At 40.7% G+C, this 20,130-nt stretch overlaps 2 protein-coding genes across 2 annotated transcripts in view; one reads left to right on the top strand and one right to left on the bottom strand.

Moving 5' to 3' along the window:
* The window catches only part of vars1 (valyl-tRNA synthetase 1), a 14,858-nt gene extending 11,366 nt beyond the window's left edge, over positions 1 to 3,492 (top strand). Inside the window, exons 25-29 of the mRNA XM_086311341.1 lie at positions 83 to 307; positions 439 to 550; positions 2,568 to 2,743; positions 3,083 to 3,232; positions 3,316 to 3,492. Of these exons, the coding sequence (XP_086167467.1) occupies positions 83 to 307; positions 439 to 550; positions 2,568 to 2,743; positions 3,083 to 3,232; positions 3,316 to 3,384 (732 nt within the window). The 3' untranslated portion in view covers positions 3,385 to 3,492. The remainder of the gene's footprint in view (positions 1 to 82; positions 308 to 438; positions 551 to 2,567; positions 2,744 to 3,082; positions 3,233 to 3,315) is intronic.
* Positions 3,196 to 20,059, bottom strand: abhd16a (abhydrolase domain containing 16A, phospholipase). The gene is made up of 20 exons (XM_086311342.1): positions 19,930 to 20,059; positions 17,425 to 17,481; positions 17,254 to 17,320; positions 15,426 to 15,512; positions 15,068 to 15,153; positions 14,895 to 14,968; positions 14,613 to 14,720; positions 14,039 to 14,153; positions 13,855 to 13,956; positions 13,682 to 13,745; positions 13,519 to 13,568; positions 13,063 to 13,186; positions 12,481 to 12,585; positions 12,331 to 12,394; positions 12,103 to 12,159; positions 7,194 to 7,256; positions 7,016 to 7,092; positions 5,004 to 5,102; positions 4,860 to 4,906; positions 3,196 to 4,230 (listed from the first exon to the last, which is right to left on the bottom strand). Exons 1-20 carry the CDS (start codon positions 20,029 to 20,031, stop codon positions 4,147 to 4,149), a joined length of 1,632 nt encoding a protein of 543 aa, XP_086167468.1. The 5' UTR covers positions 20,032 to 20,059; the 3' UTR covers positions 3,196 to 4,146.
* Positions 20,060 to 20,130: the final 71 nt, after the last annotated feature.

Raw genomic sequence — 20,130 nt, 5'->3', positions numbered from 1 at the left:
TTGTAGGCGACTGAGCAGCCCAGAGTCTCATGAAAGTTCCACTTCCTCCTTATCTTTTCCTTTTTCTCTTCTTGTTTTCCAGGAAAGTGTGAAACCAGTATTCAGTAAAGCAGAGGAAGACAGCACGAGCCAGAGACAAGCCCTGGTGTGCAGACAGACCCTTTACACCTGTCTAGAGGTTGGTCTACGCCTGCTGTCTCCCTTGATGCCCTTCGTCACTGAGGAGCTCTATCAGAGGTTACCACGAAGAAAACCTCAGAGCGATCCTCCCAGCATCTGCGTCACATCATATCCCACCACCGAAGAGGTGAGAAAAAGAAGGGGGGGGCAGCTTGTGCTGAATCTTACTGATACTCAAATAGCCTTAAAAAGTTTTTTTGTGGAGAGTGCTGTTTTGTGTTTTTTGCAATTACATTTTTTCCCTGTGATTTGTTGTAGTTCTGCTGGAACAGTGAGGAGGTGGACCGCGACATGGAGTTCATAATGACCATTGTCAAGACGATCCGATCGCTTAGGGCTGACTACAATCTAACCAAGACCAGAGCTGACTGTAAGACACACAAAATAAATTTTAAAAGTGATGCTAAAAATAATTTTTAGTTCATATTTCATCTATTTTCATGTGGAAATTAACCAGCATGTCTGTTCAATGCTGTACTTACAGTTGGAAATTAGCTCAATTCAGCATGTTCACACAAGCCTGCCAGCTTCACATGGAAATCTTTTTGCACACTGCTCAGAAAAATTAAGGGAACACTTGACCTTACAGTCCCAGTTAAGCTTCTGGGATATTAATCTGTCCAGTTAGGAAGCACAAACCATTTAGAATTCACTTCACAATGGTTTGGTGCAGATGAAAGTGACAACAGGTGGACTGGAGAGGCAACAAAGACAGAGAAAGTTGGGAGGAGGGGTGGTGACCACAGAAAATTTTGCCCTCCTGGTTGAGTTTCCTGTAGTTCGGCTTTTTGTTAGTATCCTTGTCACTGCTGGTAGCTCGAGTCGGTATCTGAAGCCCGTTGAGTCCTGTTCATCCGGGTCGGTACATTCATACGTGTTATCACAAGATTTGCTGTCTTTCCCCACCACAGTCTCAACAGTGTGGAGGTGATACCTGGGGATACTAGCAGAGCTGGCTCTTATGCTATCTGTTCTTCTCTGTGGGACAAGGAGCACTGCCAGAGCCCTTACAGAATGACCTCCAGCAGGCTACTTACATCCTCGTTTCAGATCAAACTGTTAGAAACAAAATATGTGAGGACCTGGCGACATTCACCTGATCTGGCGATCTGATTTGTGCTCACGAATCAGCTCCGTGCAGCTTGATTGGAGTTTGCCAGAGAGCACCAGAACTGGCAGGTCCACTACTGGCGCCCTGCTCTCTTCACAGATGAAAGCAGGTTCATACTAAGCACGTGACAAGCATGAAATAGTCTGGAGATGCTGTGGCAAATGTTATTCTGCCTGCAACATCATCTGTGAAGAGAACAGGATGCCAGTGGCGAGCCTGCCAGTTCTGGTTTTCCTAGGAGGATGCCAGTTGAGCTGCATGGTGCTTGGCTGTGAGCACAGATCCCACTTGTCACCCTCGTAGAGTCTGATTCTGACTGTTTGGTTAGAAACATGCGCTTGAATAACCTGCTGGAGGTCATTCTGTCTCCGCTGCACAATGGACCAGATACCGGTCCTGCTGCCAAGTTGCCCAGCTCTCCTCGTGTCCCCTGGTGTCTGTCTGAGAGACACTGTAAATCTTCTTGTATGGATGTGGCCATCCTGGAGCTGGACTCACTGAGTAACCTGAGTGGGATGTAGACAGTGACTCATGCAACCAGCAGCAAGTAAAATCAGGAGGGATAGAGCGAGAGCAATGGTCTGTGGCCGTCACCTGTGAGAACCATTTCCTTTCCAGAGGTTGTCTTGTTGTTGCTTCTTCAGCAACTTTCATTTGCACCAAAGCAGGTGAACATGATTCTGTATGGTTTGTAATTTCTGACTGGACAGATTGATACCACTTAAATTTTAGGGATATTATGTTATACTGGGATGATCGAGTGTTCCCTTATTTTATTTTTTTGAGCAGTCTATTTTTATTCCACTATAGTTTTGAATTTGATGGCAGTAATGCTGCATTTTATGACAAGCAATGATTTAAAGATCTAAAGAGGGGAGCAACTGTAGTGACAGATCGAGTGGACTATAGCAACAAGAGTTTGGCCTGAAACACACGAAGACTTTAGAAGTCTCCAAGAAAAGTTTCTGATTCTCTAAAGAAGTAAACTTGCTATTAAAAGAAAGGATTAGAGTCTAACAAGCAGTTTTCAGCTACTTTACATAATATTTTCCAACCTCTCCTACTTTATAGTTCAACTTCGGCATACAGATATTGGAAAATATGTTAAAGCATTTACATACCATATGTTGTTATTATAAAATATGCTTCATTAAAATGAATTAAACTGCACACCAGTATGTAGAGGATGTGTATGCACTGAATCAGAGTTATAGCTCATCAAGAATGCACTGTTCTGATGCTCGAAACCTTTACCATCTGTATTTTCCTCTCTTAGGCTACCTCCAGTGCATAGACTCTGCAACTGTGTCCCTGGTGCAGAAATACAGTCTGCAGATCCAGACCTTGTCTTATTCTCAGGCCGTCATCTCTCTGACAGCCAACCAGCCTGTCCCAGAAGGCTGTGCTGTGGCTATCGCTTCTGACAGATGTACTGTCAACCTTATGCTCAAGGTGAGGGCCAGTATAATCTGCCCTGTTCTGTTTGTATCCTTCCATCTGTCTGTTATATCAGGTGTGTGTATCTTAGACCCCCTGTACTATGAATGCACTAGTGTTTTACATGTAGGTTTTCTTTTTTTCAAGTTTTGAATTAGGTGAATTCCCCTGTGAATAGCCTGATAGATATGAGTAGATATGCATTTATACTATCAGGGATGCCATTTTTAAATTTGCTCCACCTGAATGGCAGTTCAGTGTTTTGTTTTTTTTAAGTTTCTCCATTGCAGAGCAAAAATAACAGGATCAAGTTTTAGCTGCGATTCCCATTTTCACTTCTTTTCCCCCCCACAGGGTCTCATTGATGTGGAGAAGGAAGTGGCTAAGCTGATGACGAAGAAAGGGGATTTGGAGAAACAGATGGAGAAACTGAGAGAGAAGATGGGGAAGAATGACTACAAGGAGAAGGTGCCGGTGAAGGTGCAGGAGCAGGATGCTGAGAAGGTGGGAAAAGGAAATTGACTCGACAGGATTCTCAGGTTGTAAGAATTCCTTGTAAATAAGAAACTTCCTCTTTCTCTCCACAGCTACGACAGAGCCAGATTGAGCTTGAGAAGGTGAAAGAAGCCATGGACAACTTCAGGAAAATGATTTAATTCCTATTTAGCTTTATGTAAAATCTGCTTTTTTTCATGTCATGTTAATTTTCTTTTTTTTCCCCCAAGTGAATAATGGACAATACTCAATAAAACTCTTGTACCAGACAGCGGTCTTCAGGGATGTGAAGCAATCTATTAATCTAACTCGCTTGTAAATCTGTAAAGTGTTGAGCAGTCGTATCAAATAATGAACAAAAGAATCAAATCCCTTGTCAAATTTTCATTCGGCATATTTAATAGAACATTTAAGAGCATCATTTTAGGATACAGCTTTGTTCAGAAAGACGGTGCCCACAGAAAGGAAATGAACCTGAATGGCTTCGGCTGCATTTTTAAAGACTTAAGTTCTTCTGGCCTGACAATATTAGGAATTTTTTATTTCTACTTACAGCTGCTTTAGAAATACAGCCAAAGAGGGGGAGACTGGAAGGAGTGAGTAATGGCTTGTGCATTTATTTAAAATGCATCTTTCTTTTCTTTTTAAAAGGAGAAACACTGAAAAGTAGAATTCATTACAAAAACTAAAATAAAACATGTTATAATTTACAGGGATTTGTCTGAGGGGGCATAAATAGTAGACCAGATACTTCTAGATGCCATCACGGCAAAACTATACGCGACAACTCGTCTTAGAAAAATCCTAGAACAAAATCACAGCAGTACATTCACGCTGTGCCAGGAACAAACTCTGACCACCGGCCATACGAGTCCTCTGTCTTTGCCCTCGTCCATCATCAGTGGGCTTTCCCCCCCCTTCTTTTACAGTCTCCAAGGCGGGTGGAACTCGATGGCGGGGAGAGGAGTGCAGTGTGTTGCTTCGAAGTTTCGCATGTACTTTCGTGCCTTGAGAGAAAGAAAAAGACAGCAGGGATGGAGGAGGAATGTGGAATGAGAGGTGTGGGAGGGCAATGAACAAAAAGTGCAGAACTTGATTATATTAGGTTTGGTCTATCTGGCTCAGTGCCTTACAAATCTCTCCCATCTCTTAAGGGTTTACACAGGAGGTGAATAAAGCCTAATTTAGAAGGCATTACCAGGGGAGGAAAAGCATAGCATTAGCTGTAATTGATGGCACTCCTCTTGTTTGATGTTAAATGACTTCAATAAGCTGAGCGCAGTGAAATATATTACACCAGTCAACCTGAGAGCACAGGTGAGCTGGTTACTATGGCGACCAGGAAAGTGTTCCTTAGTGGTAATGCTGTCTGAATAGCTGTGATCTTTTTTTTTTTTTTTTTTTTAAATGGGGATGCAATAGAAGGGGGGAAGGTAAACCGACCTAAAACGAGAAGATGGGGCTTACCGAGAAAAGGAAATGAGACGCTGAGCGTAAAAGGAGGAACTTGAATGTATTAAAATCAAACTTGGACAGATCAGATAAAGACAACAAGTGGCTGCCCTTTAAGCCACACAGGGGAATAACTGTTCTCACGGAGATGTAGCACACTGATAACAGCGGATGACTTCCTTACCAAGAATAGAGCCAGCTGCCGCCTTCCCTCTAGAGTCATATCTTCACCTGGTAACATTAACAGTGCATCAGACCGTATTAAAAACACTTTATGTTTGTGGGGAGTTTATTTGCCTTTTAAATGTGAAAGCAGCCCAGGGCTTACCAACACTCCATGGAAACGAAACATCTCTGTCTGCCTGATAGGACTGCAGCACAGACACGCACCAGTCGTCGTCCACTTCATAGCCACTGTACACAGACGCTGCAGACAAAGAGCTGGTGTTATTATACAGTTAATAATACAAATTTACGAGCAAGTTGGTGTCCTAAATATAGCCAAAATTTACACTTTGAATACATTTAGGACCACATGTTTTTGGACAATTACACCAATTTTGTAGCTTGGATTGGGAGTGAAGGGCAGACTTAGCTTGAATTCAAGCTGTTTTTAAAATACATTGCATTTACTGCTAAGGAATAACAGCCACTTTAAAACGCTGTCCTCATTTCCCAACGCTCAAAAGTAAAATGACAAAGTATAATACTTTAATGAAATCCTTTACATTCAGTTAGTACCCGTCCAGATACCATAGGCATCACTAAATGCCGTATTTCCTACCTTGCTCTGCCAAGCCTATAATTGCAGCCACCTTTAGTTACTGCTTATTTATGGCTCTTTGCTGCAGTGAGTTGCATGTAAAAATTGAAAATGATGCTCTATTTGTGTTGAGATCAAATGACTGCCATCCAATTTCTTTAGATTTAACCACTCTGGTCATTATCCCTTTGCACTGCGAAGTGCTACCTGATCGGTTTAACAGCATCTGGCTGAATCTGCAGCTCTGTATACGTCCCAGTTCATGTTGCCATTTCTAGCAGTCAGCAGTCACAAAAACATCAAACATCAGTGACCTAGTTACACTGTCATAACATTCCCTCCACCATGTTTTATAGAAAACATGGTATGCTTCAAATCACGAGCAGTTTCTGTTTCTCCATAGGTTTACTCTTCCTCCCATCATTCAGACTTTTTATTTCAGGACTGTGCACATGTCCTTACTAGTTCTTGTGTGTAACCAGTGGTTTGCACCTTATTGTAAACCCTCTGTATTTACATTCACAAAGGCCCCTCTTGGTTATAGATCTTCACAATGATCTGCCTACCTCTGGTGAGTGCATTCCTTCTTTTTAAGAAAGAATCAGATTGTTTATTTGACCACTTCTAGAGTTTACATTCCCTCTGATGAGTCTGTGTTTTTGTCTAATGATGGTCTATAAACATCTCTCTGGTCTTCTCATTGAGAGTAAAACGCTACCAAATATAACTTCAGCTCCTATTGGTTTAATGGTCACTTAATAAGAAGGGCACAGGCCTCACCAGGCCATGAAACTGTAAACCACTGGTCCAATTACTTCTAAGCATCTGAAAACAGGTGATACAGTACTTTTGGTAAGCGTGCTTTTTTGATTGTTTGATTCAAAATCTCCTGTCAAGTGTGCAAACTGTTTAAATACCTAAGGGCATAACTGTAGATGTCCGAGTCCAACCACCACAAGGCTGGAAATTCCCTCTACAATAAATTCACTCGTTCTTAACGTATTTATGATTATATTGCAGAATCTGCCCAATTTTCTCCCATTTCACAACATTAATGCATCTCTCCTGGACCCAGATCAGGTTATCAATTTTCAAAACTTAATCACTTTAGTTTTTGGGCGGATCGCACCTCCAGTAAAAATTTCATGCAGGGTTGGCCATAATGTGACAAATCCATAAAGTTATCAAAAGTTTTACCCATAAAAATGAATAAAACAATAAAAACCTATTTAATTTAAATGACCTCCGAGTCAAAACAAAGGTTTTCTGCATTGTACAAATTCTGAAGGTGTAAACAGGTGCATGATCATCGTTTTTACAAACACGAGGTTGTGCGCTGTAACTCTGTACCTTGGGGTAAAATTTTCAACAAGGTCTACTGTAATATCCTGAGGCAAACGATCTGTGCTGTGAAGATTTTCAGCCAGAGCAACACAATCTGAATCATTTGTTGAGTAATCAGAACACAAGATCTGTCCAAGGAAACCATCACGAAGAGGAAATGTGAATTATAGTTTTTAGATGTTTAAAAGGAGGAGTCAGACTTTTACAATAACACCTTTTACTGTGCCACATACCTTCTTCTAATGGACTGGAGGCTCCGAGCCATTGTCTGACTACTCTGATCCCTTCATCTGTCATTATTTTGGGATACCTGTCCAGAAAAATGATATCGCCAGTTAAAAAGTGTATTACTCAAGTGCAAATTGACTGAACAGCGAGAACAATGAGAACATTGAAGACTAAGAGACCAACCTGAACTGTAGCAGCTTGAGCAGGAGGTCATTGCCTCTGTTAGACATGATGTCCTCAGGACCCCTGAAATGCAAAATAAAACTCAAAGGTTAATTACTTAAAAAAAAATAAAAAGGTTATTTTAAAACTACATGTGAAACAACAAAATATGAATAGAGTAAAAATGTGACGACAGCCTCTCCTCACAGCGAGGAAACATAGGCGTGGCTGGTGCTACTGACTGCAGGACAATCACAAGGAAACTGCACAGGTCACCCTGCAGGAGGCAACCTATCTCCAAACAACGATGATCCAACTCAGACTGACTGCAATCACACTCAGACAGATTCTAAAGGTTTGCAAATAACTGCTGTCTAATTTATCTGCAGACAGAGCGCCAACAGATTGCAATCAATATGGAAAGGGTTGCGCTGTTAAACGCAACCCTTCGATGGGTCTCTTTGCAACAGGAGACTCCACTCAACTAGTTGCCAACTGGTGGTGTTCTGCTTGTACTCCTATATAAAGTAAGACTGCCGAGTGCCTTTAAGATTTTGTAGTTAAACTAACATCCTGTAGCAACTTTGTAAGAATTTGTGTTTTAAATCCATCTGAATCTGTCTTCACTCAGACTGCTGTATTATTCATATATTTAATCAAACACATTTCATCACATTACAAATTTTCACATTTAAATAATATTTCTTCACAATAAAATAAATAGAAGCAAGCAAATCCATTCACAGACACAAAACTTTCATAACCTTCACTGAAATCATGACTACAGGATGTTATTACTGGAAATAGTTTGGACTAAAAGCACAGGAACTTGTGAAAAATCCAGACAGTTATCATCATCAGATAAATACTGATTTTTAATCAGATTTTTAATGCTGTAAGTAACAAACACTGACTTTCCTTTCACGTTCCCTGTAGTGGTTACAAGGCAAACTGAACTGAAACACCCGGTGCAAGGGCTTCAAATCAAATAAGATAAGATAAGATAAGATAACCTTTATTAGTCCCACACGTGGGAAATTTGTTTTGTCACAGCAGGAAGTGGACAGTGCAAAAGTTATGATGCAAAAATTAGAATACAATAAGAATAAATACAGTACACAGCTGTACAGAATAGAATAAAATAATATACTATATACAGTAGAATAAAATAGAATAAAAATATACAATAAGATAAAAATAGAATACGAATGCTATATACAACTGAGTAAAAATACAACGATGCCAGAAAGGATTATTGCATTTAGTGTTATTGCACATGTGTGGATGTGTGTGTTTGTTCAGTTAAAGTCTTTGTTGTGGAGTCTGACAGCAGTGGGGAGGAAAGACCTGCGAAATCTCTCCGTCCCACACCGTGGGTGCCGCAGTCTCCCACTGAAGGAGCTGCTCAGTGCTGTCACAGTCTGCTGCATGGGGTGGAAGACGTTGTCCAACAGGGATGACAGCTTAGCCGCCATTCTCCTGTCACTCACCACCTCCACTGGGTCCAGAGAGCATCCTAGAACAGAGCTGGCCCTTCGGATCACCCTGTTCAGTCTCTTCCTGTCCCCAGCAGAGATGCTGCCGCCCCAGCAGACCACGCCATAAAAGATAGCAGAAGCCACCACAGAGTCATAGAAGGTCTTCAGGAGTGGGCCCTCCACTCCAAACGACCTGAGTCTCCGCAGCAGGTACAGCCTGCTCTGCCCTTTCCTGTAGAGGGCGTCTGAGTTATGAGTCCAGTCCAGTCTGTTGTTCAGATGAACACCAAGGTACCTGTAGCTGTCCACAGCCTCAATGTCCATACCCTGGATGTTCAGTGGTTGCAGTGGAGAATGCTTGTGCCTGCGGAAGTCTACCACCAGCAAATATCGCTGCACTGAATATTTTCTGCAGTTTGAGTCAAAAGCTCACCTTGGCATTCATGTTCCCTGGAGAAATCTACAATACAGCTATCTCATAACTGTAATGAACCGAACCAAAGGAAGTAAGAAGTTCCGGTTACTGCTTATCCAAGAAATATGTCAATTTGTGACTGAGGGTGAACTTTCTACTTCTCTCTGTATTGTGAGAGTTTGCTTTCGTCAACTACATTATGGAAGTGCTGTGGAAATAAACAACTGTTTGCTTGGTACACAATTGTTAAAATCTTTTTTTATATTACTTACAATCTAATCCATATTAATCAACTTTCTTCTGAATGACTGTCCCTCACAACCGTGAAGCTTAAATAGGAGGGTTTAATGTGGGATCTTGTACTCACAGCCAGAGCTGTGTGCCTGAGAGTCAGCCACGTTACCAGAATCCACTGTCACTGCTATTATACAGACCTAAGAGTAGAAAAAAACCCTGAAGCTGTATTTAAAGCAGTCTGGAGCCTGAGCTTTTTATTTGTTTCTTTTAATTATTTTCTGCATGACTTTATCAACCTCTCAAATCGTTGAGGAGGAATTTTGGCCCACTCTTCTTTACAGCTTTGCTTCAGTTCATTGAAGTTTGTGGGTGTTTGTTTGTCCACAGCTCTTTTAACGTTTTTGCCACAGCGTTTCAATCAGATTGAGATCTGGACTTTGGACAATTGCAGCACCTTGATTATTTTCTTTTTCAACCATCCTTCTGTAGATTTGCTGCTGTGCTTCAGATCAAACCCAATTTCAGCCATGTTTAGCTGAAGAACAGATGGCCTCACATTTGACTCTTGAATACTTTGGAAAACAGAGGAGTTACAACTCAATGACTGCAAGGCAAAATGGTTCTGTGTCTGCAAAACAAGACCAAAGCAGCCCCTTCACCCCTGTGCTTGGCAGTTAGTATGAGGTGTTTGTGCTAATATGCCGTGTTTGGTTTACACCAATCTCCACTTTGGTCTCATCTGTCTAAAGGACATTGTTCCAGAAGTCTTGTTGTTTGTTCAGATGCAACTTTGCAGGCATCTGGGAGGTTTTCTCCCGGCAAACCTTTCCAAACAAGCCACACTTGTTCAATCTTCTTCTAATTGTACTCAACTTTGCAGGCTTCAGCAAGTTAAATGTTACAAGTCCGAGCTGTAGTATCTCTGTAGGTTTCTTGTAGTGTCCCTGAGCATAGAGCATGCCCAGGATGACTCTGGGATGAATATTTATGTTCACTATGTTAATGCCCACCTCTGTAGCAAATTCTATGGATGAAGTAAGGGTATACTATGGGTGATAATTCAGTGTACTTAATAATTATATATTATAGATACTTGTGTGTGTCAGTGTGTCCAGGTCACCAACTATCTGACACGTCTGACACAGTGGTCAGCAGCACAGGAGCACCACAGGGAACTGTGCTGTCCCCTCTTCTCTTCACCCTGTACACCTCTGACTTCTGCTACAACTCTGAATTATGCCATATTCAGAAGTTTGCAGACGACACAGCCATCATGGGGTGTATCTGGGATGATCAGGAAGAGGAGTACAGAAGTCTGGTGAGGAACTTTGTCGCATGGAGTCACACAAACCACCTGCAACTCAACACCTCAAAGACTAAGGAACTGGTTGTGGACTTCGGGAGGTCCAGAGAAGGTCCACTGCCAGTTCAGATAGAGGGGGAGGAGGTGGAGGTGGTCAACAAGTACAAGTACCTCGGGCTGTGGGTGGACAATAAACTGGACTGGTCATGCAACACAGAGCACCTGTATAAAAAAGCCCAAAGCCGACTGTACTTCCTCAGGAGGCTGAGGTCTTTTAACATCTGCAGGAAGCTCCTGAGGATGTTTTACCAGTCAGTGGTTGCTGGAGTACTTTTCTATGCTGTGGTGTGCTGGGGGAGCAGCACAGCAAAGAGGGACTCATCCAGGCTGGAGAAACTGATTAGGAGGGCTAGCTCTGTGGTCGGCATGAAGCTGGACACTCTGGTGACAGTGGCAGAGAAAAGGACATTAAAGAAACTGATGGACATTATGGACAATGCTGGGCATCCTCTGCACACGGCCATTAACAACCAGAAGAGTCTGTTCAGTGACAGGTTGCTTCTCCCCAAGACAAGAACTAACAGACTTAAAAACTCCTTTGTCCCACACGCCATCAGACTGTTTAACTCCTCTCTGGAGGGGAGAGGGAGGGGAAACAGGAGGACAAAGGAGGGGGGAACAACTAAGCTGTAGTGCCTCTTCACCTCACTGTACAATACCTTGTGCAATACTTTTTGTAAATAGTCAACAGTGCAATAGACTCAATACTTGAAATGTGCAATTCACTTGTATTTTTATTTTTTATTCCTATTTATTCTATTTATCCCCTTTGTATATTTTATTTATATTTGTCTCTGTATTTATATATATGTGTGTGTGTGTGTATGTGTGAGATATATATATATATATATATATAAAACAGTTCTGTAACTGTAACTTCGGTCGTTGCTGTGCTTTTTTTGGAAGTCGAATTTCCCAGAGGAACCCACCCGAGGGATTAATAAAGTTCTATCTTATCTTATCTTATCTTATCTTCCCAGGTTTTGGGAAACTGATATGGGGTAACTAGACATGCCCCATCTCCTTCATCTTTGAGCATTTTTAATTTGAGATGTCATTTAGCGCTTTCTTTCTCCTTCTCTAAATCCAGCTTCCCCTAAAAAAGTCCCCGCTTAGGAAAGTCCACACTGGAAATGTTTTATTTGTCACGCATTGGTGGTTGATGCAATTACCAGATATTCCAAGCTCTGGTTACCTAGGTAACCGTATCTCATGTCAACCAACAATACCCTTCATTCTCATTGATAGTTGCTTTAATTGCTCACCCCAGTGGTGAGAAAACCTGCCCACTTCATGTCACCAGCAATCACTGAACTTTCTGTGGTCTGACTGCATCATGTGTGGACATTTCTGCAGTGGGCTGGGCAGTAAAAAGCAAACCTGCCATGCTGAGCCATTTGAAGGACTTTATAAGTTCCATGACATGTGTGGACTTACGTTGTGGTGATGATCTCATCTCTGGTTCTCCTGATCAGCAGGACTGGTCCCTGGTATCTGCACAAAGAGTTGCATGCGCTTGTGTTAATCATCAACCACACAACTGTGAGCAATCCACTAAAAAAAATGTAGTTTTGCTATTGTTAGCGGCTGTATTACATAACATTCAGTGATTCAGAGTTTGACTTTTCATGATTAGTGTCACTGCAATCAGACTGTCCCACTCACTTAAGAACCTGCGCAGCGTTGTTGAGGTTCATGTATTGCCTAACTGTGTGTTGTACTAACGGCCCTGAAAGAGACCAAATACACTCAAGTTACTGACTTCTACAAAAAGTTGCTACATAGAGTTTGAGATCTTTAACATCTAGGACTCACTCCAGCTGTCAGGCATGACCTTGAGGGCCAGAGGCAGGAGGTCATCAAAGGAGGCATCCAACACTAATGATTGGATCTCTGGATATGACATCACTGCCCAGCTGGCTAAAAAGAGAAAGAGACAGAGGAACAAAAAAAAAAAAAAAAAAAAAAAAAAAAAAAAAAAAAAGAGAAGAAAACACAGATAAGGGATAAACATAAGCCCGAGGAGGGACTACATACCATAATTCACACTTAACATTAAAGTGCTGATCATGTTCTGTACTTCAGCTGAATACCCAAGAGCTAAAGAGAGTGCCGCGCACACACAAAGCCTCAGGATAAGGTTGACTAATCTTAATTTTAGCGATTTATTCCAGCCATGCTCTGACGAGGGCCATGAGGCTGAAACATTAGCATGTTTGTTGACATGGTCAGAATAAACAGGTGAAATTAAGATTACTCTACAGTATCCTGAAGCTCTGCGTGGGTGCTACATTTTTACCTCTGGGTATTCAAGGTTAGAATTAAAAAAAATTTTTAGCACAAAAAACTGGAAAAAAAATTAAAAAATTAGCATGTGTTGTTCTTGTCTTTGAGAACCTGTGAATCCTCCAATAGACCAGGCATATATAACAATGTCGCTGAGGCTGAATCCCAGTTTGTGTACTGCAAACTGGATCACCACATCCATGGCGTTGGCCTCATTCTGGGGAAACGGCACTCCCTGAAAGGAAAATACAGGTTTAAAAAAAAAACAAAAAAAAAAAACCCGCCCATCATGCATGACTAAATTAACAGGCTCAACCTACACATAAACAATGACACTTTAAGTAACCTCCCAAATGATTTTATCTTTAATGGGAGTGTACACGTTCCTCTTGAACAATACTCCCTGGCTACAACTAGAATTTCCACATACTGGTATTTTCCACTGAGCTGTTTATTTGTTCTAACTCAAGCACACAGCAGTACAGTATGCAGCACATACATTGTAGACCTATTTTATGATAAAAAAAACAAAAAAACAAAACAAAAAAATCTACCAACACTGCTTACCGTGCTGCCTCCAAAGCCAGGGTGATTCCAGCCCAGTACAGAGTAGCCACCTACAGTGTACATCAGCACAATACTGAACTATAACTGCGACAATTTCCCACTGCACGAAATTTAAATGTCACTACAAAATATTTCAGCTCTTGGAAAGTAAAGCATTCCTTACCCTCCAGCGGCGTATTCATGCAGCCCACCTCATAAAAGCCTGCATTCCCCTCACAGCAGATGACCTGTGGCAGAATTAGAGAACCAGCTGTAACGTGACCAACGCGACAGAAATGATGTCGGACCCTGGAACAAGCCCAAGGCATAAAATAACAAATCACTGCAGACATTTACCAGAGTCTGGCCATTCTGTCCCCCATCTCTCCTTCGATCCACAAACATTGTGTCAATCTCATTACCGTCACAGGCCACCAGCTTGTTTCTTTGGCCGTCAAACTGTGACAAAGTGGGACAAAAATGATTGAGTGTGTGCATTTATTATACTCTATATGAGAAACCAAATATGCTTCTTTCCCACCTCTTCTATTAATTTAGCCTGACCCTGCTGCAGCATTGGTCTCATGGCTTTCTGCAGTAAACCCACAGAACCGGGGTACAGCATCCTCCTCCCAAACGTGTGGGCAATGACAAAACTGCAGACAAAGACAGATAATGACACTGTGGCATAACTGCTAACAGGCTAAAAAATATTTTCAGAAAAAAAAAAAAAAAAAAAAAAAAAGGGTTGAAGGGGATGGAATAGGATGCCTAAGGTTAAGAGTTTGTGCTCCATTGGTGCTCCATTGGTGCGTTGCAATTAACAAATCATTGATCAGTGTTACCCCTTTTCCACAGATGTGGTGTTGGGTCCAGGCATTTTCACCACAAAAGATATTATTTTTTATGGAAGAGTCTTCCACACAAAATTCATCAATTACTGCCAGAGGCTGCACCCGATGTGCCCATGGAAATTACCCAAATTTCCACTTGCTGTGATATTAACAATCCATTCTTAAACATGCAGAAATGGATCTCAACAGGCAAGCCTGCATCAGTACCAGCACAGACACCATGTAGGTGGAAAAGAGATGTAACACAAACTCTGCATTTACCTGATGATGTGGCATGGTAAAGTGCGGACAGAGTGGAGGACACTGTCTGCTGCTCCTCTTAATCTGGGCTCTGGCCTCAGCAGAGAAACGCCAGCCTTGGACAGCTTTCTGTCAGACAGGTAGTCAAAGGCTTACAATGAATCAAGTGAGCCACAAAGCACTTGACATTCAGTGGCTGTATTCATCCAGTGTACTACCCAGTGCTTTGAATTCATATATTTAAAATAAGCAGAGAAGAGAAAAGCAGCGACCTCAGGTTCACTACAGATTAAACAAACTTACGGACTGCTGACTTCAGTCCAGCTGAAATCCAAAGGCCAATGTGAGAAGTCAAAGTCATAGCATCTCAGTTTTTTCTGGAAGGAAAGCAGAAAATATGTCTTAGTCATTTATCTCTCTTAATTCTCAAAACAGTATTAATGTTGAGCTTCTGAGTTCAGCTGCTATGATCTCACCTTGCTTGCTGGGGTGTGATTCTTCTTGGTTTCCTCAAGAATTGTGATAAACTGAACATAATCAGTGTTCCTAAATCTCCCCCACCCTTTGGCGATAAATGAAAAGAGCAAAGGGAGGCAGGGGGAAAGCAAAGACAGATGGAGTTATAGCAAAGTCCATGTGAGACACAAAACACATTTCACTGCAAATCCTCAAGGGTACGTTTAGTATGCCTCGTGGGTGTAGACCTTGTTCAACTGTCTCAATGGTAATAAAATCTTATTGGCATGCAGCATACACAGCATTGGTTTTGATCTCGAAAGATGAATGAACTGAATTACTCATCGTCTCCCAGCGAGTTCAAATCAGCAGCCTCACCTCTAAGACAGGCCACTCCAAGAAGACACACAAGAACAGTTCCCACATACTGACTCACAGGAACCAGTTTACTGCTACAGATGAAGCCTAAAGACAGACAAAGTAACAGTGATGCAAACACCATCATAGTGTACCCCTTCATCTGTCTGCCAGACTCGAGGCTCATTAACAAGCACTGATAAAAAGATTCACAAGCTGACAGCTACCCTACAACCATGTGCATAAATCAATACCATAAGCACTTTACACTAAGGAGTAACACACAACCTCAAGCAATTACTTTCTTGATGCACAGTCTTACTGGGTGTTTCAGTTGATTAGCTTTATATTATTCCCACATGCATGTGAACAGCAGTTCCTAAGTACATCTCCTAATGGTAGTTTTCCCCCCTTTCTCAGCAGAAAGAGAAATATGGCCACATGTGTCTAAGTGGAAATTATGATGATGATTATTTGAAACCATTCTAAGCAAATTAATGAAAAAATAGCAGTGAGAAGGAGGTAATATTCTGTAGTAAAACCTAAAAGAAAATATCAAGTGAATAAAAAAAACAAATCTTAAATTACAAGTAAAAACTTGAATATTCTTTGAGATACACATGAACCCATAAATGCATCTGAAAAAACCCTAAAAATCTGAAATTAACGCCTTTTTGTTAATTTTTTGTGACCACATTTCTTCATTTTGCAGGGTCGGATATCATAGATGGTAAACACTGTTATTGCATCTAACCAGGGAAAGCTTTAGAAAAATCATTAATCTTATGATTTGAGGACAGAAGGGTAAAATCAATATATTAACTTTAGTTAATATTTATTTTATTTCTCCGTGCACTCTCAGTGCTCCAGTTTATTTTTTTAATATGACTCTCTCAGGTTATGCACCTGTTTTGAAGTCTCGCATTTCTTTAAGAGAATAATTAGAATGTTCACATTTTGTACTCATAACCACTTCTCATAATATCTATGTCTTTACACTAGATTAATTACCATGTATTCTACCTTCAGTCACAGTTTCAAATTATAAATAACCCCAAAATGGTCCTAAAGCTTTTGAAAACGACATTCACTAAACCCATGAAGCTCACATTTTAGAAGTACAAAGAATGAGAAAATGGCTTCAGTGCTTCTTTTTTAATTTGCCATTTTTCACTGAGAGTACAAAGGAACAGAACTGGACAAAGAGACTGGTATAATTATATGAATCTATTTAAAAAAAACAAACACGTAATGTAGAAAAAACCAGAACAATGAAAAATTCCCACATTAAATAATCAAAGTGATGCTCAAAGCTATTTTTACTGTGCATCAAACAAAAACTACTTGCTTCACTTTTTTTCAGAGCCAGCAAAATAACATCATCATTATTATTATTATTATTATTATTATTATTATTATTATTATTATTATTATTATTATCATCATCATCATCATCATCATCACAATGTATTATAATATATTCACTAAATTATCATCTGACTCATTTTTAACTGCAACTTGTTGGAGCATCAACATATCTGGCACAAATAACAATTATTATCAATTCATTTAGCAATTATTTACTCCAATCTATAGATTAACTCAGGTCTTTTAAACATCAAACAATAGTGAAAATGTCTATTAAACATTCCCACACCCCGAGGCAGTGGCTTCAAATGCCTGAAATAATTTCAAATTTACAAAAATAACCTTCCCACTGGACACTTCCTCCATTAATCACTTATAAAAAATGGCTGCTGACTAAATTCCAGTTAACCAGATAATCAACACACTGACTAACATTTCTAATAATTTCAGCTGTAGTCACACAATTCATGAATCAGCCTACCTTTCCTGTAAAGATAGCAAAGAAGAAGAGGAGAGCTGTAGTAGGACAGAGACCATAGTGCTGAAGCCTGGAGGAAGAAATCATAAACAAATCACTAATCATTAATTTAATCTACTTCTGTTTAACTCCACCTACTTCTTTCTATACAGTTCATTACGATATAATACTGACCCAGCCAAGAATGCTGTCAGTGTGTCTTTCCAGACCCCTAGGTTGGTAGTTCCATCCCTGGCAAAAGAGAAGGAAATACTGATCATATCATGCATCAATAGTTTCCCTGATGTTACGTAAAATCAAGTTATTAATAGAAAGAGAAAGGTTCTGAGTTATGCGTGTTCACTCTGTACACCTAAAATTTCTATTACAGCTCTGAATCATGCTGCCTGCAGAGGCTTTCTGATGACTTGGTGGTGGTGGTTGGGGAACTGGTGGATAACTTTATGAAGTGGTGTAGCAGGAATCAACTGCTACTAAATGTAAACAAGACTGAGAAGGTAATGGTCAAATTTGAACATTAACATTACGCACAAATACCTGCTGAGCACTTAATGACCTTCTTCACAGCACACAGAAACTGCAGGCAGCATCTTTGTTATTCATCTACCTTTCTTATTATAGCTGTTTGCAAAGCTGCTGATTGCTTTTTAAAGTTTGAATGCAAAGGCTAAATGTAGGCAGAAATATATGGAACCAGGATCATCTGTGGAAGCTCAGCTCAGTCAATGTATGCAACTAGAGATCTTCAAGCAGTCTGTGGTCTACTGGTGAAGAGATGCCAACAGGATCAATAAAGTCATTCACAAGGCTGCAACAATCATTAGGAAAAAGCTGAACACATTTCAGACAGTGAGATGAAGGTGGTCAATGAACAGATTTCTCCCCATAAAAGACAAAACATCCTATTCTGTCTATTATTCATTACACACAGAGTATGGAAACCGAGTGCTGGTTCCAAATTGTCCAGCCCTCAGGAATCGTATCAATAACAACATGTTTTTCTGACAGTTGGAAAACAGTGACATCACATTTATGTCACTGTGGACCTTCTGCACATCTTAATCTGCACATCTCTCGTTTTACTCAATTTACAGATCATAGACTCAAAGATAAAATTGATCTGGAATCAAAAAGCTAATCAACTGCTTTAGTCTGACTTAAAGGCAAAATTGATAATAGCATTAGTATCAATCTGCATTCACATTTCCAACACACTCATTCGCCTCTGCTGACAGGAAGCATTAGCTCTATAGAACTGCACACTTGTGTGACAGGTGAACACAAAGTTGTACTCATGAACGTAAACATCTGTACATATTCATACTGGATATATTATTCACTGCTTTGTTTTTGCACATCTGTTCCTATTGATCTTTTCCCTCTCCCTTTCAATCATCACCACATATAGTAACATGGCCACTTTATTAGGTGCAACTGCAGGTAGAACTATTTAGGCATGTAAACAAAGTGAAGACCATCTGCTGAATTTGAATCTTGTTCACATCTTGAATCTTGACACACATGGCCTACAGCTGCTTTAGACCACACCACGTGCCACTCTTATCAGCTAAGAATAGAAAAGGAGGCTAGAAATTGCACCGGCTCGAGTGTGCGGGATATTTTCTTGGTATACTTTGGGCGACTAACTAAGCTTTATTTAAAAACCACAGCCTACCCCAATATTGATGCTGACCATGTCAATCCCTTTATGGCCACTGTGTACCCTTCTTCCGATAGCTGCTTCCAGCAGTCACCATATCACAGAACTCAGACCTTATCAGTTTGGTTTCTTAAATATGGCAATGAGCTCACTGCACTCAAACGACCTACCACCCGCTCAACCAAAACCTTTGAGATGTGGTGAAATGGGATTCACATAATGCATGTAAGGCTGACAAACTTGCAGCAACTGCGTGAAGCTGTCATAACAGTACGAACCAAAATCCTTGAGGAATGTTTCCAGCACCTTGTGGAATCTGTACCACGAAGAACTAAAGCGAAACAGGGCCCAACCCGATACTAGCAAGGTGTACCTAATAAAGTGTGTAAGTCTATGTAGAAGTGTATGTATTCGATGCTGAGCGTCGAATTCTTTAGATCTCCAGCTCTCATTTAATTTCTAGGGATACTTTTAATTCATTCTTTTGTGGTTGCGGTGTCATTTCCTTCGCATCACTTATTCGATCTATCGTTAATTTCATGCAAGTTAGCAAACGTTAGCTTAGCTGTTAGCATTATAATTTGAAGACAGAATGTATTCTACAATTCTGTCTTCCCAAATGCTTTTTACAGTTTTTATGCCTTTAAATTGTCCCTGTTTGAGTTTAATATATTTATTCAATTTATTTGTTTCTGTTTCGTTCCTCCTGGGTTCTCCTCGGCTCCTGGCTAGCGTTAGCAGAAGCGGTTTGACATCATCGAAGATAGATTGAATTTAAATGACCGCTCCTTAGACGACGAGACGAAACAAAACACAACGAGACCAAGGAAAGCGTGTCGTTGCGTTCTTGTCTTTTCATTCATTTCTAAAATGTCATTGCATTGCAGGGTTTCAATAACAAACACCTGACACTTCCGGGCCGCAGCTGCAGCTAAATGGAAGCGAAAGGATTAATTATTGCTCAATCTTTCGCACTCAGCTGCTTTAAAAATCATGCAAAATACTGTACACATCCGTACCCTCCTTCCCGATCTCCCGTCAGGTCGAGACTGGTCCGGGGAACGATGAATTCGTTGAAGATGAGGCCCTAAAACACAGCGAAGCCACATCCAGACGGCCATTCTTCCACTACGAGAACTACGGAAGCCCGTACCCACCAAAACCTCAAACGCGAAACGCTCTTAAGAATATCTTGTTTAGAAATTAAAGCAAGAATTACA

The sequence above is a fragment of the Aulonocara sp. 'chitande type north' Nkhata Bay genome, linkage group LG11 (assembly GCF_057382095.1).
Source record: "Aulonocara sp. 'chitande type north' Nkhata Bay isolate Kocher_YH1m ecotype deep benthic linkage group LG11, A_spYH_male_GT1.1, whole genome shotgun sequence".
Classification (NCBI taxonomy): domain Eukaryota; kingdom Metazoa; phylum Chordata; class Actinopteri; order Cichliformes; family Cichlidae; genus Aulonocara; species Aulonocara sp. 'chitande type north' Nkhata Bay.
The sequence above is the reverse complement of the archived record's forward strand: the minus strand, read 5'-3'. Positions and strand labels throughout refer to the sequence as shown.